General features: G+C 46.2%; 2 protein-coding genes across 4 annotated transcripts; one reads left to right on the forward strand and one right to left on the reverse strand.

The window, feature by feature from the left end:
• Positions 1 to 35: 35 nt before the first annotated feature.
• Positions 36 to 2,461, reverse strand: tmem79b (transmembrane protein 79b). 3 transcript variants are annotated; one of them, XM_080472045.1, is made up of 5 exons: positions 2,365 to 2,461; positions 1,336 to 1,717; positions 1,066 to 1,260; positions 754 to 985; positions 36 to 688 (listed from the first exon to the last, which is right to left on the reverse strand). In XM_080472045.1, exons 1-5 carry the CDS (start codon positions 2,449 to 2,451, stop codon positions 490 to 492), a joined length of 1,095 nt encoding a protein of 364 aa, XP_080328171.1. In that variant the 5' UTR covers positions 2,452 to 2,461; the 3' UTR covers positions 36 to 489. The 3 variants fall into 3 exon arrangements, with proteins under 3 accessions (XP_080328171.1, XP_080328172.1, XP_080328173.1); XM_080472046.1 differs by having other exon boundaries at positions 2,251 to 2,426; XM_080472047.1 differs by lacking the exon at positions 2,365 to 2,461 and adding an exon at positions 1,912 to 1,967.
• Positions 2,462 to 4,448: 1,987 nt separating this feature from the next.
• arhgef2b (rho/rac guanine nucleotide exchange factor (GEF) 2b) lies at positions 4,449 to 23,724 on the forward strand. The gene is made up of 21 exons (XM_080472056.1): positions 4,449 to 4,626; positions 12,304 to 12,466; positions 14,279 to 14,346; positions 14,434 to 14,497; positions 14,590 to 14,722; positions 15,075 to 15,178; positions 15,388 to 15,531; positions 15,625 to 15,875; positions 15,981 to 16,106; positions 16,228 to 16,345; positions 16,424 to 16,672; positions 16,768 to 16,844; positions 16,935 to 17,107; positions 17,198 to 17,265; positions 18,060 to 18,287; positions 18,371 to 18,448; positions 18,868 to 18,923; positions 19,051 to 19,092; positions 20,749 to 20,799; positions 20,885 to 21,317; positions 21,690 to 23,724. The coding sequence occupies exons 1-21, from the start codon at positions 4,570 to 4,572 to the stop codon at positions 21,722 to 21,724; spliced, it is 2,718 nt and encodes a 905-aa protein (XP_080328182.1). The 5' UTR covers positions 4,449 to 4,569; the 3' UTR covers positions 21,725 to 23,724.
• Positions 23,725 to 24,598: the final 874 nt, after the last annotated feature.

The following is a 24,598-nucleotide window of genomic DNA, read 5'->3' on the forward strand; positions in this document are numbered from 1 at the left end:
GTGTTCGGTCGTTCAGGACAGTCATACACAGAAACTACATTCAATTCAGCTTTATTCATAGGGCATCAATAACTACAGTCAATCTAAAGGCACTTTTCCAGAGAAAATAAAACAAAATTTCACATGAGTAAACAGAGGAGCAGGAGGAAACCTGCAGAACCAGACGTTCTGGTTAAAGGATAGAGAGGAACGGACAGAGAGCACGCTAATGCTGCTATGCTAATTGTTTATTAATAAATTGATAGATCATTGAAATGTTAACTTCATTTTATTCACCAGTGTCCCTAAACTTTTCTGCTGCCAAACACATGGAACATTTCAAAAAGTGTCTTTGATTATCGACGTCCATTATTCATTCAGCATAAAACAAAGTGTAGGCTACAAAGTTTTGAAATAGTTTAATCAGACAATTAAAAAAGTGGCTGAACGCGTCCAACCCGCTTGAAGGGAATTAAAAAAAATATATATACATATTTTTTTGATCAGTGCTTATCCCCAGAATCTCTGTCTGCCGGGTGGAGGCAGCACCTCCTCATGAGGTGGGATGCTGAAGATGGAGCCCGCCGCCTCCACCGTGAAGATGAAGTAAAAGTTCGCGACCATCATGGCGACGCTGGGGAGGAACGAGAGGCCAAACCCGAAACCACGTATACTGCTGCCGAAAGCCGCCGCCGCCCAGTAAATGAGCCTGCAACGAAACGAACGTCAGACGTCTGCTTGCCACCGGGGTCCGTTTGTGTTCTAAGGACTCACCGTCCGAACGCAAAGTTGATGGTCAGCAGCGGGAGGAGCTTCAGCTGCTCTTGGCTCAGGTACATCGCCATGACGACCAGCTGCAGGAAGTAGATCAGGAACAAGGAGACGGAGTCGGCGATGAATCGCTGGTGAACTTTGACCTCCTGAAAGTCCACCTCCTTTATGGCGTCGTCAAACAGGGGTTGAGTTGTGCCGCGGCGAATACGAGTGACGCCCAGAACTAACCAGCCTGAGAAGGTGAAACGGGACGGGTGAGAGGGTGAGACACAGCAGGGGGGGTGTAGAGACAGGCAAGACAGCGGCACTCACCCAGGACGATGGGGGCGGTGGCAAATATGGAGCAGCGCATCGTGTAGACGAGCCTGAGGGGGGCGCTATCCAACAAGGGGGCGTCAAACGGCAGGAAGACGAAGCCGCCCCACACCATGAGTGGGAAGAAGAGCGCCGATGTCATCAAGGACACGCCCATTTTCAGGACATCCCTGCTGACACAGTCCTGCCCACCTGAGACACACAAAACTGTTTTAGCTCCGACCATGAGACGAACTGGCTTTAGCTCCGCCCACTCCCGAGGCTTACAGGGCGCTGGCTTTGTGTCCTCTGGCCACTCGTCTGCGTAGCCCTGCTGACTCAGGAATGGGCTCTTCTCACACTCCCAGTATGCGTCGGTGTGCGTGGGGGAGGGGAGGACCGTCACCGCGGGACTGAACACCTGAGCCGCCTTCTCCGGCAGGTAGTTTCCTCCCTGCTCCTCCTCCGGGTGCGTGGAGAGTCCGGCCTCCTGGCTGCCGCCGCCAACCTCACCCCTCCCGACCTTCAGCTCGCGCTCGCTCTCCGTCCAGCTGGACATGTGGAGGGACGTGTCCGACCTCACGCTCGTCCTGTCCCCTTTGCTCCTCTTCATCATGGCCGCCCTTGCCTCCTCCTCTTCCTCCTCAAGCTGCTTTATCTTGTCGTCCATCTGTCAGGAAAGACGGGGACGAGAAAGACGTGAGATCAGAGCATTCGACGTTTTCAGAATAATCACAGACCTGGAGCAGGAACTGAACCGGCGACCCGACAGGAACAAAAACGTTAAATACATCGGATGGATCAGTTCGTTTCAATGTCTTGCTCAAGGACACTCCCACATGTGTACAGATGTGGGAATCGAACCTGCAATATTGTGATGGACTACCCACTCAACCAACTGAGCCACAAGGGATGAGGACAGATGAAGGTAAGAGTAAAAGCGGGCGGGGTTACGGTTGTCTCCGCCCACTACGTAAATTCTGTCTCACGGTTAAAATTATTTAAGTGAGTTTTTTTTATTCTTTTAATCTTCTTGAAAAGTTGTTTGTAGAATAAAAGTCACATCAGCACGTCACTGACCAGCAGCTCACGACCAATGTGATTAACATCAAAACAAAAACAAACACCCTGATCGCTTCGAGCTAATGTGCTACATGCTAGCGGAAGTAAACGAAAATATAAGACAATTATGCTCTTTGAGACCTGATCCCGGTCCCGATCCTAGTCCCGGTCCTGGTCCCGGTCCCGGTCCAAATTCTGGTCCTGATTAAGATCCCTGTGACCTCCTGTTGTAGTAAACAGAGCCAGAATCCTCACCAGAATCACAACAGGTGTCTTCAGGTGAGTTGTTTTTTCTTCTTCTTTGTACTTCCGGTCAGCGATCTGCTGCCACCTGCTGGTCATTCATTACAGTCTATCGAAGACAAGTTAAGATACCACAGTTTAAAATGAATGAATGAATAAATAAATAAATAAATGAATAAATAAATAAATAAATAAATAAATAAATAAATAAATAAATAAATAAATAAATAAATAAATAAAACACAGTCATATCAAGCCAACAATTCAATCCAATCACAGAATTTACACAAAAATAAGTTGATGTTGTTTATATTAAATTCTTAGTTAAAATAGATGGTGTAAATGTGGAAAAAGGGGAATTAAACAAAATCCTAGGTGTAATGATTGACCTCGAGATCTGCTGGAAATTTTTTGATTAACTAATCATTCTATATTATTCTACTTAGGGATATGCCATTTTTTCTGCCTTTACCTGCCATAATGTGGCCGCATATCAACGTCGTCAATTTGGAAAAAAGGAATTACCTCAAGAGGACTAATAAAGTATGATTAGTTAAACACTTTTTGTTCAAATTATGCCTTTATTAGACAAAACTGTGACCAAAACGTTTAAAGAAATAAAAACTGAAATAGAAAATATTGTACATACTCTATTTTCCCCAATTCATTCCTGCTCCTGCTCCTCATCCACCTTTTTTTCTTCTTTTTCTTCTTCTGAAGACTTTTTCCGATTTTGCGCCACTTCTTCCTCCTGTACCAACGGCTCCTCAAGCCAAGTCTTTTATTTATCACACACAACAATTACACGTCATAAAATGTGCAGTGAAATGCTTTGAGTCCATGTTCCGCACTGAAAAATCGTCTTTTAGTGTAGAACACAAATGAAGAAAATAGCAGACTATATTACAATATTAACACAAGCAATCAGAGATTTGTGTTGTACGCCAGAGGTTGACATGGACTCCAAAATATAATGGAATCTTCCATGACCTGATATTATCTGTGGTGTAAATTTTCGACAAAATTCGTGCAGTAGTTTTGATGTAATACTGCTAACAGACATACAAACAGATATGCCGATATATATTATGTTGTTGGCGGTAGTAATAATATTATAAATTCTTCCTCAACTGACTCAGGACGGTTAATGAACTTCACTTATTTGGCGCTTTACAACTGTGTGAACAGTCCAAAGTGCTTTACATTCACGTTCATCCATTCATACACCAATGGAGGCTGCTGCCGTGCAAGGCGCAGTCAGTCCATTGGGAGTGATTTGGGGTTCTGTGCCTTGCTCAAGGACATGTCGGCATGTGGACAGTTGGAGATGGGAATTGAATCTGCAACTCAACGCAGCATCCATGTAGGTATTTTGGACTCTTCTCATGGCGAATGTATTTGTGAAGCCACATAAAAAACAACCTTTTCTTGTTGTAAATCAAATCTGTATATTTTAAGTGATTTAAATATATTTGATGTCTGCGCCTTTCAGGCAGATGATTGTTTTAGAGTGAGAAACATTTTCTTTGCGTTCCTATAATAGTGATTTATGTGTGAAATGTTTCCGTGGTTTGGAACCTCGGAGTTTCCAGTGTGGAGTTTGCATGTTCTCACTCCAGTGTTTACTCATCTGAAGGGAGGAGTCACGCACATGCTGTGTTTTGTTAATTTCTCTCCTCTCCAGTTTCTTTTGTGCGCCTGTTCACACCGGGGTCCGTTCCAGTGTGGCACCGGAGTACCCCGTCAGAGCGTGTGTCGGGCGGCGTGGGTTCTGCGGGGTTCCACGTCACACAGCAGTTGTTGTTCATCCCTGTGTGGTGGGGATGGAGGCAGTCGTGGGCGTCACGTGACTCCGCCCCGCGCCCCAATTGACTTATCTGCGTCACGTGCCGCACTGACACGTTGTCATAGAGACTGTCTCAACCCACGGCGAACACGCGCGTCTCCCGGTAAAGAAATCAAGCGCACCCCAACAGATGCCGGGGGGCGGGACTTTCGGTGCGAACAGCGTCGGGATTGGCCGAGCGCCGCGGCAGCGCGCTGCGCCGTGATTGGTCAGAAGTACAGCGGCGCTGTCGTTCAGAGGCAAGCCCCGCCCCACTGGACTCACACTGCGGAGTGCTCCGGGACCAGAACCGAGCGCCTTCTTACGGGGACTATCGGGAATCGAACAGTGATCGGGAGCCGTTCGGGGGTCGGTTCGATCTGTCGGACGGGATGTCCCGGTTACTGGAGAGCAGGAGGCAGGACAGGATGAAGGAGATCAACCTGAAGGTGAGTTCCCCGGAAAAAAAAAGAAAAGAAAGAAACGGACTTGGGAGCGCGTGTTCGCTCAGTTTTCTTATTGATCAGGAGTCTCTCCAGACGAACCGGGACCCAAACCGGGTCCGGAGCCCCGAGTGGGCCGAGCCGCGGGGTTTTCCGGGGCACAGAGTTCAGGCTCCGGCGCACTTTCTTCCGCTTTGTCCGCCGCTCACATCTGGAGACGGAGGCGAACCCGGGGCCGTTTGTTCCGTTAACCGATACTGATCGATCGATCGGTCCTCGATCAGACAGTCGATCGATCGGTCCGGACGGAGAGAGAGAAGATCGACTTGGGATGAAAGTTAGTGAAGCTGAAAAAAAAAAAAAAAAGAAAAAAAGAAAAAAAAAAAAACGGGAAGCGGACACTTTTTTTTTTCTTCTTTCCGTTCAGATGTTTTCATAGAGCAGAGCTGCCGCCCGGTCTCACAGTGGCTCGTTTTCTTCTGTGTGTTTGTGTGTGAGAGAGACACACAGAGAGAAACACACACACACACACACACACACTTAGTGTGTTTGACTGAGTCTGTTAGCTGCAGCGTGGCCGCTTTGTCCTGCAGGAGGAAACCAGTGGGGGGAGGGGAGGCTGTGTGTGTGTGTGTGTGTGTGTGTGTGTGTGTGTGTGTGTGTGTGTGTGTGTGTGTGTGTGTGTGTGTGTGTGTGTGTGTGTGTGTGTGTGTGTGTGTGTGTGTGTGTGTGTGTGTGTGTGTGTGTGTACAGGCTACGGGAGTGAGTGAGAGCACAGACTAAAGAAAAGAGAGAGAGAGAGAGGACACAGACTAAAGCTGAGAGAGAGAGAGAGAGAGCACAGACTAAAGCTGAGAGAGAGAGAGGACACAGACTAAAGCTGAGAGAGAGAGAGACACAGACTAAAGCTGAGAGAGAGAGAGAGAGAGAGAGAGAGCACAGACTAAAGCTGAGAGAGAGAGAGAGAGCACAGACTAAAGCTGAGAGAGAGAGAGAGAGACACACAGACTAAAGCTGAGAGAGAGAGAGAGAGAGAGAGAGCACAGACTAAAGCTGAGAGAGAGAGAGAGAGCACAGACTAAACCTGAGAGAGAGAGAGAGGACGACACAGACTAAAGCTAAGAGAGAGATCAGTTAATTTCAATGAGACACATCACGTCTCCATGGCGCTGTTTGTTTCCAGGCTCCGGCGCTGCTCATTACCTGATAAAACGTGTTTATGCGACTGGCGAACTTCGCTTCACCTGACAAGAAGTCAGGCAGCTGCCATTTTTATTGGGTTTGATCACTCGTACCCAGCACCGGCGATAAAAGACGTTTTTTGTAAAAGCGTCACCTATAAAAGTCTCCTGCACTCGGCGGAAAGGTGAGAAACCTCAGCGGCCCCACGGCGAGGAGACTTGTTCACAGCCTGTAACATCCTCTACTGTTTGTTTTTATTATGGGAGGTTCGTTGAGGACCCTCCATTGTAGTTTCACCTCGACCTCATTCAGTCTTCTTGACCCACACAGAGACTCCGGCGCTCAGTCATTTCCTGTTTGTCCAACGTCACAATGTTCATGTCTGCAGTGTTTCTCTGCCCGCTTGTATTTGGTCCAGCAACCCAGAAGACGGCGTTTCAGAGGAAGCCGTGCCGTCAAGAGCAGTTTCGTGGTCTATTGGAATCAGAGCAGCTTTAGAAACCTCCAGAACGTCGTCCATCAGGTGTCCACTGAGCAACAGCGGTCCAATTGTGGTCCAATGCATGGACGTCCTGTCTGGATGTCGTATGACGTCCAGACAGGACGTCCGTGCAATGTCCAGGAAAGACATACAAATAAACCTTGATTCTGGATTCCGTGAAGACGTCTTCTGGAGGTATGGAGACGACGTCTTAAAGACGTGGTTTGGACGGCTGTTGCTCAGTGGGTAGACGTTGTCCACCATGGACAATAAAGACGGGTTTACTGAGAAGTTCGATCGCAGCCCTGCGCTGGAACCTGGTATTCATTGAATGTCTCCAGGACTCTGTCCCCCAGGACGTCCTCAAACGTCTTGCAGAACACAGTGAGGTCGTCAACGTCATGAGACTTTTCTCCCTGCAGGGCGTCATGGAGTTCTCTCAGTAACGAGGCCTTTCCAGCTGGGATTCGCTTTCTCTTTTTTTTTCCTGCCTTTGCCTCTTTTCCAGGCCAAAGGAAAAACTAGAGCAAGCATCAATCTCTGCCATGTTTGGGATCCGGGATCTCACCACCTCTGCTCTTTGGTGTCTCGCAGGTTGGCCAGTGCCGATCGTTAAGATTTGAGGATTTCAATATACCCTTGAATTAATTTGTGTTTCCAGATCGTTCGTAGATCTGGTGGTGTCTCGTGTGGCGTTGAGCCTGTACTGCTGACATAAAAAACCTTGATTTCCGTCTTTTCCCTGGTCCCCTCGACCGTCTACGAACCCTACAATCACTTTTCCTTTGCCTCGTCCTCCAATCTTTCATCAAAAGCTAAAATCGAACTAAAAGGTCCAGGATGCACTTTTAGGTGAAAGATTCCTAATAACACATTAGGTGAAAAACCAGAGAGGGATCTGTTCATCCTATTCCACAATTAAAACGGAGTGAAATGATATTTAAAGCCGTAAAACCGATCAAGCTGAAGATATTCTCTTTTCATCGAGGTGAATCCTCTGGCGGAACATCTGTTTGTTTTTCACTGATATAAAAACAAAGGTGAACATGCTCAACCTTCTTGTCTGTACTTTTCTTGTAAAAAACAAAACATCTGTATTCTTTCATTCTTACCGTTTCATAGAAGTTTCCTCTTATTTTTTATCTTCTATTTTCGTCTCTCTTGCACCAGTTACATTCAGGCTCCCGACTCTAAAATAACCTGTTAGGAGTGAGATAATCACTAATATAATAACATGCTAAAAGGATTTCACTTATATAGAACTTTTCCGCTGCTTGAGAAGCCCTCAGGTTGACATCATTCATCCATTCACACATTCACTCATGGATGGAGGCGGCCGCCATGCAAGGATCCGCTCATTGAAAGTTTGTCTTCAGTAACGGCTTTGTGTCGGTGGCAAGTGGTAAATAATCATCTGGGTTTTATAAATCCTTATGTTCACGTCCTTAAATGGTAACGGCTTTCGTTTTTATTTTTTATGTTCTTCTCTAGAACCCAAGACCAAAACACTCTTGGTGTCTATAACCTGCACTATGTATTATAATGGCAGACGAGGGGTCAGAAGTTCGCTGAACTTGTGAAAATCGAACTACTTCTTTTGAGTGTCGACTTTGTATTTCCTTCGTTTCCCAGGAAAGATTTGAAAACTTGATCAAGTGCTGGGTCGCTGCTGCCCAACATGCTCCCCTCGCCGTCACCGTCTCCACTGTGGGTTTTGTTTGCTTGTTCTTCTGTTTGCACTCTGCCCCTCTTTGCTTCACCCTTCACACCTTTAGATTCCACCATGTCTGTTTCCTGTACTTGTGCATCAGTTGTTGCACTTTCTGTAGTAACTTCCTGACTCCAGAGAGAGAATTAAATCATTTTCCTAGTGAGAAACCTCTGAACAATGAGGGGAAACATAGATTTTTACCTGGTGGGGCTGAGGAGCTGATTGTTGTTCATTGATAGAGAGTGTGAGGTCACTCCACTTCAGCTTTTCGTCTATTTGCAGCAGACGGGAGGAGGACAACGGCCTCTTTCTCCTCTTCCTCACTGAGCTCTTTCTTCATTGATCAGCTGATGGCTGGTGGCTCCTCTCACAGGCTGACTCTGGTTCATCCTTCATACTCTGATTGTCTTCAGCTCACAGTCACCAAACGTCTGCATTTATCTCCATTCGTTCGTCTCAGCGTGAAGCTCTCTGATGAGACAGATGAGCACAGGTGGATTTTCTGACATGTTGTTATTGAAATGTATAGAAAGAAGCTGGATTAGAGAAGCTCTCCCTGATGTGTGAACCCAGGAAAGTTTGAGGCCTGATCCTGAAAGTAGAGACTGTGTTCGCCTTCCGAACTGAAACTGGGAAACTGGTTCAATATGAGAGGAGCCTCTAGGGGGCAGCACTCTGTGGCTCCCCACTCCCCATTTACAAAATAACGTTTTCAAGTGGAAACACAAAACCTTTTATTGAGTGTCTGGTGTCCGTTTCCACGACGACGGTGCTCGGAGCCACTGGAAATGCAATTTTTTAAAAACGATCCGACTTCATCTCCGTATAAACGGGGCAAAATGGAACTTTTTTAAAACGCTGCCACTGCGCAGGCGCACCACGGCCGTAGTAAATAGTTCTTCTGCACGTGCTCAGTAGACGGGCAATTAGAACAATGTTTGCCTCCAGAGTGTCTTTACTCCCAGACCATAATCTCCTGGGACTTGGTAGTTTTATACCGTAATTTCCGGACTATATTTCTTCTAACACGCTTTATTTTTTTTGTATATATATATATATTTGGTGTTTGCGGCTTATATTCAAGTGCACGCCATAGTCCTGAAATTACGGTAGTATCACTAACTGACAGACGAACAAGTTGGATTGTTGAACAATGAGGGGAAACATAGATTTTTACCTGGTGGGGCTGAGGAGCTGATTGTTGTTCATTGATAGAGAGTGTGAGGTCACTCCACTTCAGCTTTTTGTTTATTTGCAGCAGACGGGAGGAGGACAACGGCCTCTTTCTCCTCTTCCTCACTGAGCTCTTTCTTCATTGATCAGCTGATGGCTGGTGGCTCCTCTCACAGGCTGACTCTGGTTCATCCTTCATACTCTGATTGTCTTCAGCTCACAGTCACCAAATGTCTGCATTTATCTCCATTCGTTTGTCTCAACATGACACCTAACGCGGCCTGTGAAGCTCTCTGATGAGGTGTTTAATTCTTAAATGTCCCATGAGACTCGGAGTCAATTGACCTTTTCTGTCGAGTCAAATCGATCAATCAATGAACTGATTTATAATGATGATTTGTAATTAACCGAGCACTGTTTATACTCGCTGAGGCACAAACTTTGACCTGATAAAAACAGGGGACTTCCCTTCACCCACAGACATATGGTCCTGTCCCACAAACCCCCCACCCCTCCCACTCCCTCAACGTGATGGATTAAAAAAAAAAAGAAAAAAGAAGTGGCTAATCTCGTAGCGTCAGAGAGGAAACACTGTCAAATTAGGCTGAGCCCTCAGCAACAGGAGAGGGCCGCCATCCTGGAACGCTCAGGCACTGGGATGGCTGAACCTCATGCTGTATTCTTTACATGTACAAAGCATGTTTGTAGGGAGTTTAATATGTGAAATAAAACTCGGTTCATAGTGAAAAATAACTTTGGGGTTTCCTGCTGAGTAAAACCTCAGACTTGTGGTTGAGCTGTAAGAAGTTCAGGAAAGAAGGGAGACATGGAAATATACACCTTTGTATCGTCTGTATAACTGTGACAGTCGATGCCGTGTCTCCTGGTGACATTTCTAAGTGGAAGCATATAAAAATTAACAAGCATGGGGACCAAGATTGAGCCTTGGGGAACGCCAAATTCGATTTCATGGACTCCTGAGGTTACTACAGATTTTTTTTAATCTGAGCAAAAGGAGCTGGACCGGTTAGTAGTAGTAGTTCATTCAGTCAACTCGGGCTGCAACTAACAATTATTGTTGTTTCAGTTTTTTTATTTTTCAGGTAAAGACAAAAGGTAGAATACAAAAGTACAGTCAGATAGTGCACCATTTTCTCCCTCTAACGATTATTTAGATAATTGAGTAATTGGTTGATTATTTTTTCAATTGATCGATAAATCGGATAAAAAAAAAAAACATTGCAAATTATAGGACCAGTTGATATTGAACGAACAAAACACCAAATATGTTATGGTTATTTAAAATCACATAACTGAACCAGTTCAAAGATATATATGTATACACGCACATGTATATAAGATGTATACAAAATAATTATTAAACAAGATTTCATTTACTTCAGGGACCACATACAGTCTGGTCCACTCAGGATGAAACTGGACTGGTAATATATTGCTCTAATAACCTTTTAAATTTACACGTCACGGTTTTTCATTGTTGTGGTCACAGTGTACGTGATGAAATCCTCTATATCTTTGTAAGATCAAACAGTTGGTACCGAAAATGACTACAATCTTAACATTAAGTAAATTTTAATGAAACATTCTGGTGCAAAATACAATGAAATGTCAAAAAACAAACCCTGGTATAAATCCTTTATAACCTCTTTGCTTGGTGGGACCAGATTGGAGCCTCTTGGTGGGTTTTGGCCCACGGGCCTTATGTTCTCTGCTGTTATGTGAAAATCAAACTGACGGAGCACTGTGCTGCGGGGAAGCGGCGATGATGCAGATCTCAAAACTAATCCCCTGACACCACCACAACGTCTGAATATTCCAATAATCGGGTCCAGCTCAAGTATTCTGGCCGTATCAGTGTCACTCAAGCTTGAAATTTACCAGGAAAACCTGTCCGTTGTCTTCGTCATGCAGGTTGTCCTCATTAAGGTGTGTTAACAGTTAAATATGTGTCCTGCACAGTGGCGTGTCCAGTACAGGGTGTCGCTCTTGCCAGGTCCACTCCTCATAGGTTCTGCTGTACCGCCTCCGCCTCGCTTCGTTCAACTGGCTCTGCAGGTTGAGGTTCTTTTTTAAAACTTTATTTCAGTAAACAATAGCGTTGATGAAGCTCTGAAGGTGACGTAAGCAGCTCCGCAACATGCTGAGAGGTGCATCAATCGCCCGACACATCGAATTGATAATGAAATTCGTCGCCAACACTTTTAATAATCGAATTTTAGCGATTTTATCGATTCGTTGTTGCAGCCCTACAGTCAACCAACCATACATACATACATGCATACATGCATCCATACCATATACCATACATGGTGCAATAAAACGGTAAAGGAAAACTAAACTGTGACCGAAGGGTTTAGGCTGAAGTTAAATTTACTGTGCCTCCCTCTGTACGTAACACACTGTGAAGCTTCTACAATTAAAGCAGCAAAGCAGGAATAATGAATTCTGTGGAAGGCGGAGCCGGAGAGCCGGAGAGCCGGACCGGATGCCTCAGTCTGGTCATGCGTGGTGATCTAGACCTCAGTCTGAAATTCTGTCCTGAGATCATTTCACTGCTGTTCACCCTGAAAGCAGACAGATATTTCCCCTTAAAAACGGAATAAATACAAGTTTCTGTAAAATCTTGCTAAGAAGAATGTCAGGTTGGTTTGTGATCAGTCGTTAATAAAGATCTGAATTATTCTTCAGGAAGAGATTCCCTCCACTTAAAGGTCATAGGAAAGGTTCCAGAGAAGTTAGGTTTTTCTCTGTACAAGTGCTTTGAGTTGTATTTGGCTCTAAATGAATAAAATCGAGCAGAATTGAATAGAATCAATCTGTTCTGCAGGTAGAAGCGACTGTGCCGTCTCTGTGCTGGGCTCTTCTCCCCACTCTCCAGGGGTCCAGGTGTCAGATTCGCTCTCCGTTCCTTCTTTGTTCGGCTCCACAAAAACAAACTGGCCCCATAATACAGACCGGCCACTCTCTCACTCGTCCTTTCATCCAGAAAACCGGCTGACGGTCACATGACTCCGCGAGGAGCCTGGGTGTCACAAAAGATTTGGATTAATAACCGACTTCAGGTCGGATCTCTCGGCGGACTCTGGTTGGTCTCATGATGTGTTTCTTTGTGCAGAACAAGGAGAAGGAGCGTCTGAAGGAAAGGGAGAAGGAGGCCCGAGAGAGAGAGGCCCGATCCAGTAACGGCCACCTCTTCACCTCCCTGACGGTGTCCTCCACCACTCTCTGCTCCTCCTGCAACAGGAGCATCACGGCAAAGGAGGCGCTCAGCTGCCCAGGTAAAGGCGGCGTGAAACACAAACAACCGACATGAAACGCACAATGTGTGTACAACACACACACACACACACACACACACACACACACACACACACACACACACACACACACACACACACACACACACACACACACACCTTTCGGGCTCTGGTTACCTCCTGCGTAACCAGAGCCCGACGGAGAAACTCTCTGGTTGGTGGTTGATTGATGGTTTCTACGTTGATGGACTACTTAGAATCTGGCAAACCACGAGATGACACGAAATCAAAGGTCCACGCTCTTGTCCACTAGAGTCAACAGTGTTTAAAGTTACTCTACCAGAAACAAATAGTCATGTTTGGCCATTATATTAGCCAGCACCACAGAAAAGTCATTTCAAAAGATAGAAATATTTGGGCAGCCGACAAACCGCAGCAACTGCAGGAGTGACCCGGATCTAATGAACCCAAACAGGAAGTCCAGTCCGCCGGACGTAAAGAGGTCCTTTAGGATGAAGCCTTTGTTTGTGACCGACATGGTTGTTTATCCAGCCAGACCTCACAGGAGGTGATGGAGTGAGGCAGGATCTGTAGATTAACCTGGGGTGGGCAGGTAGGAGGAGAGCGACTGCCCCCGGGGCAGGAACAACTCACCCGGGTCAGTGAACCGGTACCAGCCAAACACCGACCGGGTCCAACCAGCATTAGGAAATGCAGTCTAGCAAAAAGAAGGAACGGGCGGCGGGAACCCTGTTGGGCCGGAGCCACAGTGAAGCTGAAAGAGGAGGAGGATCTCACTGCTGGATGTTCAGTCGTTCTGGGGGAGAGACTGTCACAGCGTCACCATGACAGTCTTTGATAACAGCTTTCGAAGGAAGTGATACAGGAACCCCAACACCACAGGAAGAGGAAGGTCCAAAACAAACGCTCATGTTTGGTTGTTGCTGGTCTGTGCTCCAGCAGCAGCAGTATGAACTTTCCTTTCATTTTCTTTTTTATTATTATTATTGATTTCACAATTCCAAATTATTATTGATTCCGCAAAACAACATCCCATCAACAATTTACTTCTTGTCAACATGTTTTCCAGATATACGTATTTTTTACAGGTGAGTGAGAAGCTTATAATCATAAACACATTTGAACTTAGAATGAGCCAAACTAAAACCAGTATGGAGTTCTCCTGTCACTCCTCTCATTAGTTTCACTCCATTCTTGAAGAGTCCGCTTTTTCTTTTTTTTCATTCTGTTGAAGGGTACCAACGTTTACCACGTGGACCGTGAAGTGAACCAACCAGTGAACAAAAGAAAAAGACAAAAAACGGAATCTGACCATAATAACTACTTTTAACCAACAAAAATAAATAGATATTTATTTATTTATTTATTTATAGCAATATTCACTTTAAACTGGTTGTTGTTTCATTTTGCGTTGAAAATCAGCAACATGGAAAAAACAAATAACTTGATGCTTTTGTGTGTGTGTGTCCATTGTCTTTGTCTGCAGTGTGTGTGACAGATGGTATGTATTAATCTTCTGTCACAATGCGCGCGCACACACACACACACACACACACACACACACACACACACACACACACACACACACACACACACACACACACACACACACACACACACACACACACACACACACACACACACACACACGTCTGTTAGTTAGTTCTGGTTGACTTCTTTGACAGCTGATAAAATACATTTTTGCAGCTCGTTCAACTGACTGAATTCTCTCTCTCTCTCTCTCTCTCTCTCTCTCTCTCTCTCTCTCTCTCTCTCTCTCTCTCTCTCTCTCTCTCTCTCTCTCTCTCTCAGCCTGTAATGTCACCATCCACAATCGCTGCAGAGACAGTTTGGCGAGTTGTGCCAAGATGAAGCAGAGGGTGAGACACACTCTACCTGTCTGTCCTCTCCCGTCTTTTTCTTTCTCCCCTCTTCGTATTGATTCACCGCTTCTCTCTGTTAAACAGCAACAGAAGCTGTCGTTGGTCAGGAACAGTTCGGCCCTTCAGAACGTCGCCCTGCGCAACAAAAGTGAGTCCACCGGTCTTTGTTCTTCCTCGGGGTCTCCATCAGTCCGTCTGTCTTCATGTGACGGTAAACTTTGTGTTCTTCCGTCCCGTCAGCGCCGATGATGAAGGAGCGTCCGAGCTCGGCCATCTATCCCTCCGACAGTCTGCGTCAGTCTCTGCTGGGGTCCAGACGGGTCCGCTCCGGCCTCTCGCTCGCCAAGAGCGTTTCCACCAATAACATCGCAGGGTGAGTCAGAGCTCCGGCCCGACTGGATCGGTGGAGACGTTGACGCTAACTGGTGAAAATGCGTAGTTTTGGTGTTTTCGTTTCAGAAAAGTTTGTTTGGACAGCAACGTTTTGAAAACGATGCCGTTTTCCTGTTGGGCCACTAGTGGGTGCTGTTTGTATGTGATTAAACCACTTGTGCATGTGCGCAGAGAAACACTGAAGCTCCTTTCGACTCTCTTTCTTCCTTGTTTTTAGTCGACTCTGTGTCTTTTAGTGAAGTTGTGTTTTCAGTGACTTTGAGCACCGTTGTCGTGTAAACAGTCACACAAAACTCTCTCTCTCTCTCTCTCTCTCTCTCTCTCTCTCTCAGGGGGTCGGAGGAATCGGTGGGTCTCAGGAGGATTTTATCTCAGTCCACAGAGTCTCTGAACTTCAGGAGCAGGACTCTCTCCATGGAGTCTCTGACTGATGAGAGTGAGTATCTCTGTGTGTGTGTGTGTGTGTGTGTGTGTGTGTGTGTGTGTGTGTGTGTGTGTGTGTGTGTGTGTGTGTGTGTGTGTGTGTGTGTGTGTGTGTGTGTGTGTGTGTGTGTGTGTGTGTGTGTGTGTGTGTGTGTGTGTGTGTGTGTGTGTGTGTGTGTGTGTGTGTTTGCAGCAAGAAGCAACGTTTGATCCTGTGTGCAGGTGAGTGGTGGTGGAGCCCCCTGCTGGAGGAGCTGCAGGTGGAAGGCAGCTGTGTTCAGGCCGACAGCTGGAGTATGGCCGTGGAGCCCAACTTCCTGCAGACGCTTCACAAAGACCTGATCAAGCAGCAGGACGTCATCTACGGTATCACGTCCTGGAGACAAAATATATAACGAAGCACATTTAAACATATGTATACATTTTATACATATACTGTGTATCCCCACCTCCCTTCAGAGTTTATCCAGACTGAGTTCCATCACGTCCGGACGTTGCGGATCATGGAGGGCGTGTACCGGCGAGGGATGCAGGAGGAGGTGATGCTGGAGCCGGGGGTGGTCCACACCATCTTCCCGTGTCTGGACCAGCTGCTGGAGCTGCACTCTGGCTTCCTGTCGGAGCTGCTGAGCAGGAGGAGGGAGGGGCTGGTGGACGGCAGCTCCACCAACTTCACCGTGCGGCGGCTAGGAGACCTGCTGCTCCGACAGGTGGGCGCTCATCCACTCGACTCCACCTACTGGAGGAGTTTGCACTGTGAGGGCAACTAAAGGAGAGTTCTGTGAGTGAAAATGTGTGTGTGTGTGTGTGTGTAGTTTTCAGGGCAGTGTGCTGAAGACATGAAGAAGGTTTACTCTGAGTTCTGCAGTCGACACCCAAAAGCTGTTAAACTCTACAAAGAGGTTTTAGGTCGAGACCGACGACTCCAGCAGTTCGTTCGGGTGAGTCGTCAATCTTTTTTACCCCACAGGAGGCAAAAGTCTGACCTTTATTTAGCTAGTAACGAACCGACCTGTCAGCGGTGAACATGAACTGGTTTGTTTCGGTGTTTTGGATCGGCAGCGTGCGTGTCGCGGTCCTCTGCTCCGCCGTCATGGCGTCCAGGAGTGCATCCTCCTGGTGACCCAGCGAATCACAAAGTACCCCGTGCTCATCCAGCGAATCCTGGACAACACCAAAGGTGACCCCGAATGACCTCTGATGACCCGTAGTAGCAGTTCAGCCGGTAGCCCGTGATGACCTTTGACCTCTGTTGTAGGCAATGAGAAGGAGGGGCAGGCTCTGAGCCAGGCGCTGGCCCGGCTGAAGGAGCTCCTCAGTGCCGTGGACCTGGAGATTCTAGATCTGGGTCGAGCTCGGAGACTGCAGGAGATCCAGGCCCGGCTGGACCCGCGGGCCCAGGCGGAGGTCCGGGGAGGAGGCGTGTTCCGAGGAGGCGAGCTGCTGAGGAGGAAGCTCCTCCATGAGGGGCCGCTCCTCTGGAAGCTCCAGGGCTCCAGGATGAAAGGTGGCGCCTGGTCACACGACTGCACTTCTTCCCCCGGCGTGACTTCACGCCTCCTTCCTGGCTCACGCCTGACGACTGCTGCTGTCTCTTCACAGACGTACAGGTGCTGCTCATGTCGGACATCTTGGTTTTTCTTCAGGAGAAAGATCAGAAGTTCACCTTCGCATCGCTGGTGAGTCACAACCTGATCCCGCTCGGCGAGACTTTGGATCTGAACGCACCTGGTCTAACGTGTCGCTCTGCTCGCCTCTGGACATCTCAGGACAAGCCCCCGGTGATCTCGCTCAACAACCTGATCGTCAGAGACATCGCCAATCAGGAGCGAGGGATGTACCTCATCAGTGACTCCACCCCTCCGGAGATGTACGAGCTGCACACCTCCTCCAAAGATGACCGCCGCACCTGGATGAGCCGTATCCAGCAGGCCGCCCTCAGGTGAGTACTGCAGTACTTCAGAGTAATCTGTAGCGGGCAGGAGGAACGGTGGGCTTCACAGTGTCGCTTCTGTCTGTGTTCCTTCATCAGCTGTCCAACGAGAGATGAGTTCCCGCTCATCGAGACAGAAGACAAGGCCTTACTGCGGAGACTCAAAGGTATGGACCTCCTGCATCTCCTCCTGCACCTCCTACTACGCCTCCTACTAAACCTCCTGCTGCACCTCCTACAGCACGTCTCCTTTCTTGAACTCTTAAAGAGTCTACATTGAGTTCCTGGCTCACGCTGCAGGTCTCAATGCTCAATTCCAATTTATTGCTCGGATCCGATTTCTTTCCATGATTATTCACATCACATTTTAAACACGACCTCTGTCAGACTGCCGTGTGAATGTGATCATGCACTGAAGACGCTGTTGACAGAAGTAAATATGCCGGTCAGCACCAGGGTTGCTGACTCACTGTTTTCAGCCCAAACAACATAAAACCAACACACCTCAATAAAAACCAGCCCAAACCTCAGCCTGCGTAGGAATCATGTTTATACCATAAAACTATTATTTGTGTGATAAAGAACAGACCGTTAACATACAAAGTGAGAGAGTTTGGGGGATACCTGCCACATCTGGCAACGCTGGGCAGCATGTAGATTCATTTTCAAGTTAAATACAAGCCGACAAAATCTAGACAGCATGATGGAAAGAAGGATGAGGTAGAAAGGGAACACAGCTTTTTGGCGGAACCGCTTCCTCTGGCGCTTCTCCGTGAGTGATCGAGGCCTGGGTCTGGTGTGAAGAAAATCTGAATTGGCGCTTTCACACAGCCACTAAACAGGATGGATATGGGTCGCATTTCCCTGCAGAGTGAACGAGGCACCGATGACTGTGTCTTCCTGCTCACACTCTACTTCTCCTTTCATGTCTCCTCCTCCTCCTCCCCCTCTTCCTCTTCAGCTGACATCCAGCAGAAGGACCGTGAGGTGCTGGAGCTCCTGCAGGAGCGCGTCACCCTGTTCTCCGACCTGGTGGAGGCGACGGCACGTGGAGAAACAGACGGAGAGAGGTCAGAGGAGGTGAAGACCTCCTCCTCCTCTTCCTCCTCCTCCAGCAGGAACTTGTTCAGAGCTGACACTCCTCACGCTCCTCGGGCCGAGCCGCTGCTCCTGAACGCCATCAGTGAAGGTGAGGAGTATTTTTTTGTTTTCTTTTCAGGAGGTGCTTCTGGGAGGTGACGCCGCCTCACGCAGATCTGATTTCTGTTTCAGTGGACAGGCTGACGGAGCTGCTGTCTCACTCCAGCATTCAGAAATCCTCCATCGTCAACGGGAATCAAGAAATCAGCAGTGAGTCAACTCTCACCTGCCACCTGTTATCACCTTCCTCTTCATCACCAGGATCATTTTCATCACCCTTTTTATAATGGTCATAATAAAATGTATTTCAAAGCCGTCATGAAGGGATTTGTGTGGAAGAGTATTGAAGTACTCGAGTGAGGGAAGGATGAAGGAGATTGATATTTGAGTAGGAATAATAGAGAGGCTGTCATGGATGACTCCTGACCTGAGGGACGGACTGTAGAGTTTCTCAGTGTTTGATGAAAAGTTGACAGATTCAGGAGGGAGGAGGGAGTCGGTGTGAGTGAAAAGCAAGTCTGTGGTTTCTGACAGTCGCTGAGAAAAGAGTAGAGCGAGACGTCCACAATGTGCTCCCGCCATCGCTGTTCTAAACTAGGACTGTTTGTCTCCACCCGGCTGCTCCTCAGACGGAGATTCCAGCTCTCTGAACGGTTCCTTCGAGTCGGACGGAAGCTCTTCCAAGGTAAATGTTCAAACGAACTGATCGCTTTGGCAACCAGCATTCACATCGGATTTTAACACGTGAGGACGATGATGCGTAATTAGTAATTGTCAGAGTCTGATGTTTTTTGCCGTTTTGTGTTTTTCAGGACAGAAATGGAAACCAGCTGCAGGAGCGAAGCCTGACCGAGGTAAATCCAGAGGAAACTACTTCCTCCTAATCGCTGCCTCTGTCTTTCTGAACTTTTTTTTTTTTTCTCCCTAAATAGACATACCCAAAATAAATCATTACCAAGTCCACATCCAGCTGCTTTGTATGCACAGTCTCGGCCTCTATGCGAAGGCGAGACTTTGACAGTCATGTGTGAAAAGACTCGACCTGAACCTGGTGATTTGTCTGTATTTTCATCACTTGTCGCTGTCGACTTTTCAACTACGAATATCTTTGTACGAATGGATCCCGTGTATAAATTCTAATACAGATGGTGCAGATTTTTATTTTTTTACACATTTGAAACCCTAATTACACACAGACACTTTTTTGAGACGAGTTTGACAGAATCAGGTTTGGATTGACAAATTATTTCACACATTGATGATGAATCTCACTCTGGAAACAGACTGAGATACAGACAGACAGACGTTGACAAATAGCTTTACTACAATGGTTCTTTCATATTGGAACCATAAATATACCATGAATTGAAAAGATTGTGGTTTAGTAGTAGATGTGGTTTGGTTGTTTTGTGGTCTGGTTGATCTTCATGTGTTGTTGTTGTGTTTTTGTGTTGTTGTTTGTTTTAATTATAGTGCACTTGTTTTGTGGATCAGTTTTGGTTGTGGTGTAGTCTGGACTGTGTTGTGTTTCTTTCTGGTGCGGTTTTGTTTATAGTTGTGGTTGTGTTGTGACTGTTGAAGTGTGATTGTGTGGTAGTGATTTTTTTTTTGTAGTTGTGTGTTTTGATCATGTTGATGTTGTGGTGTGTTTGTGTTGACGTGGTTGTTGTGTATTGGTTGAGCTGGGGGGGGGTTTCTTGTGTAGGGATTGAAGTTGTTGTGAGGTTGTTGCATTGTTTTAGTGTATTTATGAGTATTTGGTGTATTTACTACAACCACTGTTGTACTGTGGTTGTAGCTATTGTGTAGTTGTGGTGTGGTTGTGGCTGTAGTTGTAGTGTGTTGTGTTTTGTTTATGCTGGTGTTGTGGTGGTTGTGTTGTGGTTTAGTTGGGCTTTGTTTTGTCTGGGTTGTAGTTGTTGTGAGGTTGTGATGTCATTGTAGTGTAGTTGGGTTGTGTCCGTCTGGTATTATGTGGTATTTGTGCTGTGTTGTGGTTGTATGTTGTGTGTATTTTTGTGTTTTGATTTTGCTGGTGTTGTGGTTTCGTTGTGTAGGAGTTGTAGTTGTTCTGTTTGTGTTGTGACTGTTGTTGAAATTTAATTGTGTGGTGGTGTATTTTTTGTGATTGTGTGGTTGTAGTTGTGTGTTTTGGTTATACTGGTGTTGTGGTGCGTTTGCGTTGTGGTTGAGCTGGATCTGTTGTGCTGTGGGGTATATACATTGTAATTGTGTTGTCCTTGTGTTCCGGTGTAGTTAAGTGGTGTTGTAGCTCTGACAGCGGTGTTGTGGTTTAATTTGAGTTTTTGTTGTCATTGTGGTTGTAGCTGTTGTGTTGTCGTTGTGTCTGTGTGGTGTTGTGGAAGTTGTTGTGGTGTCTTAGTGGTTTTGTTGCCTCGTGGGGAAGTTGTAGTTTGTGCTTTCATTGTGTTGTGATGTGATTGTTAGAGACAGAAACAACTTTCATTGTGTTTTTAATCTCTAAATGTTGACATGTTGTGTCCAAACAGGAAGTCCGTCAGCGGTTGGTCAGCGTGAGCACGCAGCTTTTTGCCCTGCAGGTGAAACTACGTCTTCATTTCTACACCCTTTTTCCATGTGTCTTTATTCACCTGCTCTAACTCTCTGACTCCGACCAATCCCAAGGCTGCGGTGATTCGTCAGGACTCGATCCTGGAGCTGTCGATCAGCACAGGCCCCGCCCCCTCCTCCACCCCTGCCTCTGCCCCCGCGCCGCGCCTCAGCCGCTCGGTCTCCAGGGACACGGGGCTGGACGCCGGCGGAGAGGTGGGGCTCCTGCGGCGGCAGTTGGCGGTGCTGCAGGACGAGGTGACGCGTCTGCGCCGGAGGGGGGAGGAGTCAAAGGGGGCAAAAACGCACATCAACGGCGAGAAGAGCGATGGTGCGGCGGGAGACAAGGCGATGAACAGGAGGCGGGGCAGTAAGGAGCTGGAGTTCCGCCCCCTCGCCCCGCTGGCCACCGAGGATCCAGTTGACCAATTAGATGGCGTCCATGAAAGAAACAATGAGGAGGAGGAGGAAGTGATGAAGATTTCTCCTCGGTCCGACAGTCCCAGAGGTAAACAACGAACCGTGAGAGCCGATTGGTGTAAAGCCCCGTTTATACAATGTTTTCAAGTGAAAACGGAAAACTTTCATTGGTGTCGGTTTACACAACAACGGTGGTCCGAGTCACTGAAAACAAAACTTTTTGAAAGCAGCTGTGACTCGTCTCTGTGGAAACGTTGTAAAACGCAACTTTTGTAGAACGCTGCTCCTACGACATCATTTTCAGAACTTCGCCATGTAGATGAAAATGGACGAACGATGCGTTTTCACTCGAAACGTTGTTGTGTGAAACGCGGCCTGGGTCATCTTTAAAGGTGACGTGTTTCATTTTGATGAGTGTGATAGTGGTGACCATGGTAACCTGTGACCTCTGACCCCTCAGACCTACAGGACATCCCAGAGGAGAGCGAGAGTTAGAGACACCTGCTGTGATGTCATCGTGGTCTGATTTCACTCCGGACGTCGTCGTGGAGCTCCGATCGTTCGTGCGGGAGTGGGCGGAGTTATAGGGGTGGAGGCCGGGGCTTAGCTGGGTAGGTAGGGTTTGATGGAGGTGGGCGGGGCTACGCTCAGTCCAAAGTTTAATGCTTCTGTCTGCTTCAAACGAACCAATTCATCATCAGTCGCCTTGTTTTCAATGATTCTGTCAGTGTCTGAGTATTTGAGTCTTTGGATGTTTAAATTTGTCTGAGTCTTAAAATCTCTGAATCTTTGAAGCTATTTTCTTTTTCTTTTTTTTTTTAATATCTCAGATTCTTGAAGAGTCTCAGGTAGAAAGTTGTAGTCAAACGGAGTAGGAAAGTTTTGCTTTCTTTGTTTGTTTGTGAGGACTGTACATAAACACTGAGGAGATCTAAATTTGATTCAGATCCCGGACTGATGGGGGTCGTGGTGGCTTTCTGTGTGGGCAATGTGCTTGAAGCTGATGTGTTTATTTATTCTTCAGGCTGATTTCAAGTCAAACAGTAACCACACTACATTTCCCACAATGCCTTTGGATCTGAAGCCACTAGTTTAGACTGAGAGATTATAATCCGTTTATTTATACAGAGATGTGAGAAGTACACATAGTTTTAGAAACGTTTGATTCCTCACTGTCAGAAGTGTTGATTCAAAAGAAGAAGCTGTTTGTTTGTTTTTTATTTGTTTGTTTGTTTGTCTGTACCAAAAATCTGCTGGATTTAGTAACTGAAAAGCCGAATATACTGAAGTTCTTAATGTTTGATGGTACATCAAAACAAAAGCATTTGTAAAGTTGGACTGGGAGGGGGTGGGGCTTCCACACATTGTGGGCGGGATTTAAAGGTCCCATATTATGCAAAATTGAGCTTATAATGGTTTTATTTAAAGTAATATGTGTCCCCACAGTGGAGAAAGTCTGTCTTGTCCCTCACTTCGCAAACGAACGTGTGGTCATACAATTGATTCAGAGATTTTCCCTTCCTGATGTCATGTGGGGAAATAACCGCTCTCTCTGGTAGTGGATACTCACTTTGACCCTCCCACAGGTCAATAAAAAGTTACTAAGATGACTGATATAGTAAATATATTCAGTATAATGTAAAAAAAAACCATAACAGTTAGCAGATTCGAGCATTAGCTACTCAGTCGTAACTGTAACAACGCAGTAACAATTCTAAAATGTCCTGCTGCAGCCACAGAGTCTGAACTTCTTCAGGAGCTTCTCCTTCTGAGTACGATTCTGGTTCAAACTGGAATGGTAAAAAAATAAAAAAGTGCTCACAGTACCGGAAAGTCGCGTCTTCTCCGGGGTTGCCAGACCTGACTTACTGATTCCAGCCCAAATACAATGTAAAACCTGTCCGCCTCAATAAAAACCAGCCCAAATCTCTGTAGAAACTTGTGTTAAAACACAACTGCACTTAAATAATCGAAGAAACAAGGAAACACCATCAGGCTCCCCAAGAAGTCCAATCAGGTGAAAACCCGTCCAATCTGGCAACACTGATTATCTCCCAGAGAGTGGACAGAAATCGTTTACTGTACAGACACAGAAACGGCCTGTTCTCGGTAGAGCTCATTAGAAGGACTTTTACACTGAAATTCAGAACCAAGGCTGGAGTTTGGGAAATACGCTTTGAATAAAATATTGTTGGACCTCTGACACCGACGTGAAATTGTTGAAAAAATATATAATATGGGACCTTTAATGTTTGATGACGCATCAAAACGATAAGCATTTGTAAAGTTGAACTGGGAGAGGGAGGGGCTGCCACATGTTGTGGGCGGGGTTTAATGCTGAATCGTCTTCAAGGGATCATGTTAGCATGTCTTTTTATACTGTTTCAAACTCGCCAAGAGTAAAAAAAAAAACAAAAAAAACTTCAAAGAATCTTTTGTCAACGATGCAAAATGTTTAAATGTTGGATTTTACACTCAAACGCCACCGCCTGTCCTCTTTGATGGCGGTGGACGCTTGGCCGCAGTCTGCAGTGTGAGATGGAGGCCGAAACACGAGAATGAACTGTAAAATGTTTTTTTGAAACGCTGACTGAAACATGCTGAAGGTTATGAACACTTTTACTCTCCTGTTTGTGCCACAGGACGAGAGCCTTCGTGATTTGACTCGTTCTGATGTGAACTCTGTCTTTGCTGAATGAATTTAATCAGGAATATGCTATGCTGTCTTTTATCTTGTTTTATTTTTTTATTGTTTCCATTTCTGTGACCTTATGATTTCATATTCGCAGAAGCACCTGCTTCATTACCCGCAGGCAGGTGATGTGACACAGTCATGTCTGGAGGTGTCGCTCAGTGCGGATTCATGCTTTAACATGTGATCATGTTCAACGCCAATTAAAGAAAATATTTACCTCCAAATCAAATTTAAACAGTGTTTTTCATCACTGGTCTGAATGGTGACTGTGTGGATGGATAAAGGTGGATTTATTTATTTATTTGTCTATCATACTATATTAATCCCCCTCGAGGGAAATTTATTTTCTGAATTCACTCAAGGACCCTCACTGTATGTTTTTTTGGGACTGTGGGAGGAAACCGGCGTACCCGAGGGAAACCCATGCACACACGGGGAGAACAATCAAACAACGGCTGTTATTTCATCCAGAAGCGACCCAGATATGGATGAAGACGTCAATTTTAAATCGGTTTTATTTATAAAGCACCACATACACAACACATTTCTCTCTCTCTCTCCAGAGAGGTGTGACTTGATCACAACTTGAAATATTTACAATTATGCTTGAATCTCAAACACTCTAGTATGTTTCTCTTTTATTTCTTAATGTTCTCACTAAAAATATTTATTTT

Source organism: Lipophrys pholis (genome assembly GCF_963383615.2).
Source record: "Lipophrys pholis genome assembly, chromosome: 9".
NCBI lineage: Eukaryota > Metazoa > Chordata > Actinopteri > Blenniiformes > Blenniidae > Lipophrys > Lipophrys pholis.